Source organism: Chlamydotis macqueenii, chromosome 16 (assembly GCF_036417535.1).
Source record: "Chlamydotis macqueenii isolate bChlMac1 chromosome 16, bChlMac1.mat, whole genome shotgun sequence".
NCBI classification, from domain to species: Eukaryota; Metazoa; Chordata; class Aves; order Otidiformes; family Otididae; genus Chlamydotis; species Chlamydotis macqueenii.
Window position 1 is genome coordinate 13,804,886 of NC_141571.1, and position 10,816 is coordinate 13,815,701.

The 10,816-nt window shown below is 41.7% G+C and overlaps 1 protein-coding gene across 2 annotated transcripts; it reads left to right on the plus strand.

Moving 5' to 3' along the window:
- Positions 1–271: 271 nt before the first annotated feature.
- On the plus strand, positions 272–7,937 carry GID8 (GID complex subunit 8 homolog). Of its 2 annotated transcripts, none has more exons than XM_086760842.1 (5): positions 272–360; positions 1,544–1,673; positions 2,836–3,032; positions 3,522–3,719; positions 4,051–7,937. In XM_086760842.1, the coding sequence occupies exons 2-5, from the start codon at positions 1,556–1,558 to the stop codon at positions 4,222–4,224; spliced, it is 687 nt and encodes a 228-aa protein (XP_086616968.1). In that variant the 5' UTR covers positions 272–360; positions 1,544–1,555; the 3' UTR covers positions 4,225–7,937. The 2 variants fall into 2 exon arrangements, with proteins under 2 accessions (XP_086616968.1, XP_086616969.1); XM_086760843.1 differs by lacking the exon at positions 272–360 and adding an exon at positions 823–1,027.
- The last annotated feature ends 2,879 nt before the right edge of the window (positions 7,938–10,816 follow it).

The window sequence follows — 10,816 nt, forward strand, 5'->3', positions numbered from 1 at the left end:
CGGCCCCGCTGACAGCCCGGCTGCCTGAGGCGGCACGGCGGCCACTTTACAGCCCGGCTCGCCCCGCACCTGGGCCGCCCCCGCTGTGCCGCAGCCGCGGCGGGATCGGGCCCACTCTCTATGGTACCGCGGCGCCCGCGCCGTCTCTATGGTACCAGCTCCCCACTGGAGGGCTGTACCCGCAGGCGCGGGCGGACGCTCTGTCCCGCGGCCGACTCTATGGTTGGGTATTTTCTCGCCCCTCTCCTGGCGCTGATTGGCCGAGAGGGCGGTTCTCGCGAGATCCACGCGCCTGCGGCCTGGCGGAGGCGGCGGAGAGGCCCGCGTTCGTGCGTCGGAGCCGGCACCGCCGCGCGCTCGGTAAGATGGCGGCGGCGAGCCCGTTCCTTCCCCCGGGGGACGGGGGCTGGCTGGGCCCTTCCCCTGGCCCGGCGGCTCGGACAGCGGTTGACCGCTGCGGTCGGTGGGGCGGCGCTGGGCCTGTGGCTTCGGTGGCCCAGGCCCCGGAGAGGGCTGGGTCGGGGGCAGCGCCTTGGCGGGCCGGTGGCGGGCGGGAGAAGGTCGGGGTGCCTCGGCGGTGCGGGGCTTGAGCCGCCGCAGCTGGTTGCGGCGGGGGCCCCGTTCTCCCGCTGCGTGGTTGGGAGCGGCGTGAACGCGGGGCTGGGGACTGATCGGGGCCGCTCAGCCGGCCCCGGGCTGATCCTGTCCCCCGCTGTCCAACTTTCCCCGGGTCGGTGTGGCTTTGGCGATAGTTGGGAGGAAGGAAAACCTGTTGGAAGTGGGCTGGTGAAGAGAAGGCGCGCTGCCGCCGGTGTTTGTCGGAGAGGGGTGGCGGTGCCCGTTGCTGTTGTTGTTGCCGCCTCTCCTCCCCCTTTCCCTGCCCCCTTGAAAGTAGAAATGATTAAATACCGACTTTAGCAAAGCGCTTTGCTTCCGAATCTGAAAAAAAAGTATTGTCGAGAAAAATACTGGGAGATAACATTTTAGTAGTGTTGACAGGAGTACTTTTGCGGACAGCAAAGCTAAGGTAATGTAAGTCTTAGTAGTACGTTAGTTAACGTCTCATGTACAGTTTTGTAGGTGTACAATGCACGGAGCTCTCTCGTCTAAGTTTTGGTGAAAAGTTTAAAGCAAATATTGCTTACATAGGTTTTGCTTTAACGGGTTGTTACAATTTTTCTGGCTAGCTGTCAAACTCTTTGATTCACTTGTTTCAGACTGTGATGCTGCGTGTCCTGTATAAACTCTAAACAAGGTTTATTTGGAGTGGATTTAAAGTTAAGTACAAGAAGATGACATTTGAATTTTTTATTCTGACGACTGATGAAAGCTTTAGAGTCTGGCTAGTAGATGTGAAAGAACGCTAGAACAAGGAGGAGAAACATGTAAAACTGTGGTTTGAGATAAAAGGGTCTCTTTGGACTGTTAATTTAAAAGATGTCATAAAAAATATTTTATGTGAAGATGGTAGCAACACAGTGCTTATATACATTAAACTTATTTCTTGGATCATGTTAAATGAGATGCTTTGCTTTTGTTGTAGTAAGAGTCCAGGATGAGTTATGCAGAAAAACCTGATGAAATCACGAAAGATGAATGGATGGAAAAACTTAATAACTTGCATATCCAGAGAGCAGACATGAACCGCCTTATCATGAACTACCTTGTTACAGGTAAAAATGGGTAGTAATGCTCGGAGGCTTTTAAATGCACGTTGCTTATTTTATCAAGACAGACAGTTTTGGCTAGAACGTGCTACTAGATGGAGGGAAATTAAGGGCTTTGAGATCTTAGTGATTGCTGTTGCCTTCTCTTAGCAACGTACAGCTGCTCTTGTGTTCTCTTAAGTGGAAACTGACTGAGATTCAGAGACCCAGCGGTTACCAGGCAATAGAAGTGACATTTTTTTAACCTTAACTCTTCTACTAAAAGGTGTAGACAAGAAAGTATTTCCTGGAATGCTGTTAACGAACATGACCCGCATCTGTACGGTGTCCTTTTTTTTGTGCCATTAAAACAGAGTTCAAGATGCGTTGCAGTTGTTAAATAACACTCTGAAAACTGCATAGAACAACTGTCAGAAGCAAGTTCTAGCTGGCTAGAAAGATAAACTCTAAAAGGGCACTTGTTGTGAAAATAGTTTGAGACAGAAAGTATTAACCCCTTCAGTGTATAGCCTGACTAATACTTCGCACAATCAAAAACCCTCAGAAGTTGTCCCTGGCAATTATGATGCATACCATCACGGGAAGCTATACTAGGGTGGAGGCTTCCGTATCCGATCTACACCCCTGTTTACACTGGTGTGTAGGTGAAGCCTCTGGGATGAAGGAAGAGCATCTTGGTGGCGTAAATCATGTGTATGAAAGTATGACTTAGGTTTTAAGATAGCTGTTGCAACTTAAAAAAAATAGTGTTAGTATGAGAAAGCCAAATTCCTTTTCTTTTTCTGTTTCTTCTCAGTGCAACTACTAGATCTATGTAAACAGATTTTGAGGGAGAAGCAAAACCACCCAAATTTTGAAAATGTGATTTTGAAAATCGCATTTTGGAATAAGTACACTGCTCTGTTTAAGTATAAAACAAGCTTTCCAGTTTAGAGGTATCGGACTACAAGTTGCATGAGGGCACTTGAGTTAAGAATGAATTAAGCCTGTATTGTTAGATGCCTGTTGGATAAATGCGTATTTAAGTAGATAAGAATTTTTCAGAAGTTCAGACTTAATCTTTAAACTGCCAAAATGCACAAGCAATACTCAAGTCTTTTCGTATAAGCTGATTTTTTTTTAAGTGTTTCATAAAGTGTATTTTATAGCTAAAATGTTTCTGTTTCAGAGGGCTTTAAAGAAGCAGCAGAGAAATTTCGAATGGAGTCTGGAATTGAACCCAGTGTTGATTTAGAGACTCTTGATGAAAGAATAAAAATTCGAGAAATGATATTGAAAGGACAGATTCAAGAAGCCATTGCATTAATAAACAGCCTCCATCCAGAACTGCTAGATACAAACAGATATCTTTACTTTCATTTGCAGGTAAGGACAGGTAGAAAACTTTATTTCTGTGGTAGAGGTTGCTGAGAGACTGGGAAAAGTAGTTCAGGTTTTAAGAGTGTGTTGGGAGGTCTGGGTGCAATTTCCAGTGTTTGTTCTGGACGTGGTTTTGTAGCAGCGGAAAACTTTGTAGCATAGTGCAGTAGCCATCATATACAATCAGTAACGTGAAAACTTGTAACAGCTGCAGTGGCTTGTGACTTACCAACTTCCAATTACTGTTCATCTGAATTTCTAGTAGTTCCTGTAGTAACACATCTTTTCAAAACTTAAGTGTCAGGTTACCTTTTTCAGTAGATCTTGTGGACAAGTCTGCTGTTCCTTGTCTCGCACATTGAGAAGAATTGACCTCAAACTGTCAAATTATGTATTAGTTTGTCTCAAATTACATGCTAATGTCTGAAGATTACACTCTTGAAATACTGAAGATTTGTTAATATTTATTAATATTGCTGTGTCTTTCGTCTGTAGCAGCAGCATTTGATTGAATTGATTCGGCAGCGTGAGACGGAAGCAGCTCTGGAATTTGCTCAGACCCAATTAGCAGAACAAGGCGAGGAGAGCAGGGAATGCCTGACAGAAATGGAGCGTACGCTGGCTTTGCTTGCCTTTGATAATCCCGAAGAATCACCATTTGGAGACTTGCTTAACATGATGCAGCGACAGAAGGTAGTCCTTTTTCAAAAGGAAATTGATGTCTTTATTCATATGTGCTGAAAACAATGTCCAAATATTTTTGAAATGTTTAGAAAAAATGAATATATTGGTATACAAAAGAACAGAAGTATTTCTTAAGCAAGAATTTTTTTTTTAATGGTGTTAATGTATTCAACTACTTGGTTCTCTTCCTTGGTTTCTCCAGGCTCATAGTCTATGGAGCTTTGTCCTGAGCATGTTCTGAGGAATTGGCACACTAGGTGTGATCTTTTTGATGTCTGTGTGACATCAGCAGTGTTAATCATAGGAAAACTATTACTGAACTGTAGTGTTTCTTTTCCAGGTATGGAGTGAGGTTAATCAAGCTGTTCTAGACTATGAAAATCGTGAATCAACCCCCAAGTTGGCAAAATTACTGAAACTACTACTGTGGGCTCAGAATGAGCTGGACCAGAAGAAGGTGAAATATCCCAAAATGACAGACCTCAGCAAGGGGACGATTGAAGAACCGAAGTAAAATGTGTGCAGATGGACATCAAACAATCTTAGTACTGCACAGTATACGTTTATATCAGTCTGTGACTGAAATATTTTTATTACAGTACAGCACTCAATTCAGATTTTTCAATGAACATCTAATTTGAAGGGAGAAAAGTCCCTTTTAAATGCTGCAAAAACTGCATTGAAAGGCGCTGTATCTCTTTGAAAGTCTGACTTAGGCTATGCACTATAATACATTTTTAAAAAACAATTGAACAGGACAGGAAAAATAGCATTTTTAAAAGTACAGAACTCAAGCTTTCTAATTGGCTACTGATGCCTAGTTTAGTGGCCAGTGAGTTAATACAGAGTTATATTGGCAACTATTCAGTTAAGTTTAACTGTCTCCTGTTTGAAATATGTATATAGAACAGTGAATATTTTCTACCTTTAAGTTATAGCCAGATATACATTCCCCTTAAAAGTAACTGGTCAAGTTTTCATCTATAAACTTTGCAGTAAGGTCAACCTTTTGCTTAGGAAATAGTGTACAAACTTGTAAATCATAATTTAAGGACTTTTTTTTTTTTTTTTTTTTTTTTCCTTGTTTCTGACTTGGTGCTTTATATGGTGAGAGCTATGTTCATAATGGATCAGTGACCCATCTTTTCAGGAGGAATATTGTTGGAAATAAGTTGTTTGTTTGTTTGTTTTCCTTAATTTTCACAAATGACCAAAATGGCGCCCAGAGGCATTTGAGGATTTTTGTTAACAGAGGCCTTTCCCCCCTGTATTAAATTTGCAGCTGTAGACGCTGCAGTGATTCCAGAAGGCTAATAAAGCTTTGAAGGCTGCTGTATGTTTGTAAGCTGAAAGATGTGCTCGTGTTAGGAAATTAAGTGAAGGGGAAAGGTGCTTGTTGAAGCCTCTGGTACATCATCTTGTGCAGGGTCTGCCTTTATGCTTGTTGAATAAGAATCGTAGATTTAGAGCTACTTGGGCTGTTTATATGCCTTGAGCTGAGCAGAGCAGGGCTGTCTAAAACCACAAATTTCTGTTTTCTCAACTCTTCCATACCTTTCTGAAGAGATGCCGTTCATCTTCACCTGTATTTGTTTACTGACTGTCCTCGCTCCAGTTAGGATTATAGTTTTAATGTTTTACATGTGAAGTCCAGACTTTCAAGTCAACAAATTGTAATCTTCTGGGTATGGGATGTTCTGGTTGACTTAATTTTGCAGCACTGTGCACTGGTATATATCCAGTGGTAGTAAGCACTAATCTTGCCAAATCGATCTGTAGATTTTAGGTCTGTATATCAAGTGGTTACAGATTTGCTGAACGAAGACCGAGCTGATGGGTGAAATAGCTTAACATCATGAGACACTGGCAGTTGTCACACCAGTCCCATACTGTACATAACCTAGTCTTGTATGGTAGATATTACCCTGTAGACAGAAACTTAGTTTTCACTTAATTTTACTGGAATACTTAATGCATTAAACTGTATAAAGCTTTGCAGATACACCTGACTTACGGAAACTAACAAAACCTGTTACTGATTGCATTACTGTGAACACTGTTTACTTGTGTAGCTATTTTTTGTGGGGGGAGGTCATTGTTTGTTAAGCAGCTGTTAGTAATGCGGAGCGCCAAGGTTAAGCTGATGATGGATATAACAATGTCACGTTCCCATTTATTACTGATCATTCTCTTCTCCACTCTGAGGTATTTGCGGTATGGAGGTCTTAAAGTTTATACATAGCAGACAAGCTATCAGTAGCCCCCAGCTACAACAGCCGCCTGGCTTTCCTTCACCCAGGCTGGTTATTCTAACACCAAACTTTTAACAGTTTTGGGTTTTAGTTTTTAGTTTTGGGGTTTGGGGTTTTTTGTTTGGTTTGGTTTTGGGTTTGTTTTTTTTTTTTTTTTTTACTTTTTCCAGTCGGTTGATGTCTGAAAACCGTGTATAACTTTTAGTTTGTGAGAAACTGTATGGTTATTGTAACTTTGTTTAATAACAAACTGCAGAAACAAAACTGGAATAGCTCTAATTTCTTCATATATAACCAATCAGCTTTTCCTCTGTTCTGACACTCGTCTTGTTAAATCTCATCTAAAGCTTCTCCCGGCTGAAGTGGAAAGTAGTGCGTTTTTGTGGCATGACTAGCATTTTTCTCCATGAGAAATGCAGTATTACAGTCCTGGTTGAGAAGTTCACTGTACTTCTAGAACGCTACATTAATTTAATATAGTATTTGGGCAAAGACTGAGCATAGATTACTTGAATTTTCACTAGCTTGTGTTTTTTTTTTTTTTCCATTAAAAAATAAACATGTTTTTTAAGGGGTTTAATATAAGATTAGTATAGAACTATTTCACTTTGTTTTTATGAACATGCCACATTGATAAGCAGCTTTAATCTGTAAAGTTTTTGGTAACTGCAAGAAAATATTCGAAAGCTATGCATTTTAGAGAAAGCATAAAGGTAGTGATAATGGTACTTCTAAGGATCTTTATATTAGTGTATATAAAATAGTTTGCATATACAAATATAATATATAATCTGTTTGAAATATTCTTGAATGGTAGGGGCTGTGAAACATATTATAATTTATGGAAATATTGTACACAGTAAACAGACCTCGCAGTACACGAATGAACTTTTGTCATATGCATGAGAAATGTCTTATTTGGTGACTACTAATGAATGGGATTTCGTTAACCCATTTTTGTTAGATAACCACTTTAACAAATACTATTAAATGCCACTTTGATCGGTTTGCTTTAGTGTAAAAATACATGTTTTGTTCCACTTAATTTAAAACAATATGAAAATAACTTTTGTAAGAAGATTTGTTCCAAACTCAATGGTGGCAAACAGACCTGGTAATTAAACGTGGTACACTACGCTCATTCCTCCCCTAACCTTTCCTTTGTTGAAAGCAAATAAGATTATTTTCATTAATGCTATGGATGTGAAGAAGTTGGATTGTAAAATATCCTGTCTGATATGCCTCTGCAGAAAGGCTGTGTATCAAGTGTGTTTTGATTAGGCTACAAATATCTTTCCTTTTCCAAAACCTGTCACCTCCCTAATAACTGTCGTCTTTGCTGCTACCATGTTTCTTTTCTGTCTGCCAAATCTAAGCTAAGCTGTGGTTGCTTCTGTTGTACAATGGAGTTGTTTTTGAAGGGTGGGGGATAACGGGTTTCCCTGAAGATGAAGTACTGCTGGTACTTTTCTCAGAAATACTTACTGAACTGCTTAATATTATATAGCTGGAAAAACAGAGGCTGCTGCACAGAAACTAACAGCAGAATTTTAAGTAAAGCATTTCCTCTCGAGACTCTTGAAGAGGCAAACGTGCAGCTTGAAACCAGGTGAAGTACCTCTCTCTCTTTAAGATGATTTCATTGAAACACTTTCAGCTCCTTCCACCCACATTAAATGAAAAATTGAAATGGATGTGGAGAGCACTTACGTAGCATTAAAGATGTGTGAAATTACCTGGAAATAATTCTGTCTCCTTTCCACTCCTTGTACATCTAGGGGAAGCCATTACATTATTCTAGGATGATTTTATTGTTTTTAATTTGTAAAATTTATGCTTTATATGCTTGAGTATAAGCTTGAAAGCATTACTTAAAAAAAAATCCTTGACTAGTAGATGAGTGTTGCTCAACTTACTTCAAACCACTTTCTGTCCAAGTTCGTTACAAAGCTTATTAAATTGAGTTGGAGCGTGATCCCTGTGTGTCTTATCTTCACGGGTAACAGGGCCTCCTGCTGTCAACAGCAGCTGAAAGCATCCTTGAGATATTACCTCAAAGAGTACAAAAGGATATGGAGTCGTATTTTGCCCAAAATCTGCTTTTAGGCTACAGCAAGTTGAGGTGGGTTCTGACCGCTGTAGATCTCTGCCGTCCAGAAGCAATGTCACCAGTCAGTATTTGTTTCTGCTGTAATGTTCTTAAGGAAATCAGGATTTCACCCCGACCCGTAGGGTTGATAGCCATTCATGAGCAACGGTGTCCCCAGCCCTGCCCCTCAGCTAGTTTGCTGTGTGTGCTTAGCTGCGCGGAGACAAAACACAAAGGTTATGAATAGCACTCTCAAAGGGATTTGTATTTCTCAATGGACATGGTGAAGTGCTAGAAACTATTTTTATTCCTTTCCTCTCCCCTCCTGCCTTCATAAAATTACATAAAGGACAAGATTGGCCAAAGTAGCGGTGAACTGCACACTGATATGATCGGGCACCTCGGAATCAGAAAACCCTGTGCATTCTTTGTCATGCTCTTCATGTTAAGTGGGCATTCCAGCAGTACGCTGCGACCTTATACCCACCTGGATCAATTTCTGCAGGGGAGTTGCTGTTCACTTAAGAGCAGTCTCAGTTTCTCAACTTCTCTGATAATTTGCTTGTTTTTCAGCACGTTGCTGTCTGCAGCAGTTTTGCAAAGTTGCATTATTTAGCACTAGAAACTACAAGCATTTTCTTCAGACGGTGGACGAGTCCTGTTGAAACTGCTCTTAGCAGGAGCTTTCAAGCCACGATTGGACTGGTCTTCCAGGAGACAACAGTTGTCCTTACGGAATGTGTGAGCCAATTTCTTCTTTCACACCCCTTCAGGATTTGGTCTTGATCTGTGCTTAATTTCATAAAATCTTCAAGTAATACAACCACTGTCTGGATAAACTTCAGTGATAGTAAATGTCAGCTCAAATAATCTTTTTGTTTGGTGTAGTCTTTTGACAGATTACACTGAACATAGGAAAAATCAGAGGAGATTGTGTTCTTGCGTAGTCATCACCTGTCTCCTGAAGTGATTCCATTTGCAATTTAATCAACTTGGTGGGAGGTTTGCTTCCAGAAAATTACGCAGCAGTAAGTCTGTGTTTTTACTTTTTACACTTACTTATGTGCACGTGATGGATGTTACACTCAAAGTTTTTAACTGCAGCTATTTTTGACACTGAAGCTAGCTTCTTACGTGAGAAGCAAAGTAGTGAAAGAAGCTATTCATTGAAGAGGTGATGCTGAGCAGTATGAGGAGACGACCTGGAAGAGTACAAGAAGTAAAGAAAACTCTGCAACGTGCTCAATTTCTAAATTGAATCATAATTTTAGTAAGTAAGTAGCCGGAGTTGCAGTGTCTGTGTTGGAGGCGCTTGCATCCCACCGCGGTGAGACATACTAACTCGCACACAGGTGTGAGTTAATAAGTTTCCTGTATCTGTGATTACTGTACCATGGCCAAGACCTCTTCAGTTCTTTTCTCAGCTTATTACATGCATTTCACTTCTGTAATTACATCAGCAGTCATTTCCCCTCCTGCCTCGGATTAACTTCACTCCAAAGTTATGCGCTATTGAAAAAAAAAAAAAAACCAACTAACCACATATTGAACAAGGGTTTTGATTTTTGGCTGCATTTTGTCATGACTTGGCTCCCTCTTCTGGAAACAGGCACAGTAGCAGAGTGAATAAAAATACTTTCTTTATAGTTTTGTTTCCTGTCCAAAAAATGGAAGGAAAGCCTACAACTGGATGGAGGCTTAGCCTGTGGTTACTACACATTGTTCCCCTCCCTTTCCACGTGTACCAAAGTTTGTTGCAGTGTTTGCTTTCTCTCTTGGTAGCGACTATGCGACTGTGTGTGACAGTGCCGCACGGCTTCGCAGGGAGATGTCTTTCCTCTGAAGAAGAAATGCTGAAGTAAAAGACAAAGTATGGTTTCACGAGTTTTGCTTTTGTCAGCCCTGGCGACCTCTTTCTTCTGGAATTGTCTCTGTGGTGTGTGAGAAACCTTTTGCTACTTTGCTTTCTAAGGTTCAGCTCAATATTGGTATTACCCCTCTCGATTTAGGTAGCCAACTGCTCCTCAGGAACCTGCAAAATGTTCATGTTAGGAGAATGGCAAAGTTAGCTAAACAATTAGTCTGCTAAGGGCTTAATTTTAATGAGCATTTACAGGCCCCTGGCTGCAGCGGTAGCAGATGGGAGGTGCCTGCCCTGCACCTGCACCCTGCACATTTTGGTGCAGCCCAGAAGCTCCGGTACCTTTCCCAAGGGCCATGCACGACCTTGGCCCGGCTGTGCGGAAGCCCCTCCATCCTTCGCTGACCTGCAAAGTTTTGCCGTGCCTGCATCCCACCTGCTGTCGGCCGCAGAATCGCCTGAACAATGTCTTCACAAAGCTCCTCCACCTGCTCATTGAGATTCCTGAAGTGGGGGGTGAGTCCTCTTGTTTTGGCCAGAGATAACCATTATTTTAGTTATCTATTTCCAGAAATGAGTCTGATTATCTCTCTCTGATACTTAGAGCAAGGCAGCAGCTCTGTCCAACAGAGTGAAATCAAGCTGTAACAATGCTAATTCCTGTTTGTTTTTTTTTCTTAAATTCTTTGGACGGGAATATCCTATTCAGTTCTAATTTTCAAAAAGCAGAGACAGAGACTTTTCTGCCGGCAACCCTGAGAGCTGGAGGCGCAGGGGGCAGCAGTGCATGGGATGTTGCCTTTTCCAGGTATGGGAGGGAAGGAAGAGACCCTGTCCGGTCCTCTCTGTTAACCCCCCTCGATTTTCCGAACGGGAGTGTCAGAGGAGGAAAAAAAAAGAGAAA

Excerpts from the sequence above, each read along its gene's own strand:
- GID8 (XM_086760842.1), top strand. The coding sequence starts at position 1,556 with ATGAGTTATGCAGAAAAACCTGATGAAATCACGAAAGATGAATGGATG. Across the intron at positions 1,674-2,835 it reads CATGAACTACCTTGTTACAG|AGGGCTTTAAAGAAGCAGCA; the intron begins GTAAAAATGGGT and ends TTTCTGTTTCAG. Across the intron at positions 3,033-3,521 it reads ATCTTTACTTTCATTTGCAG|CAGCAGCATTTGATTGAATT; the intron begins GTAAGGACAGGT and ends TTTCGTCTGTAG.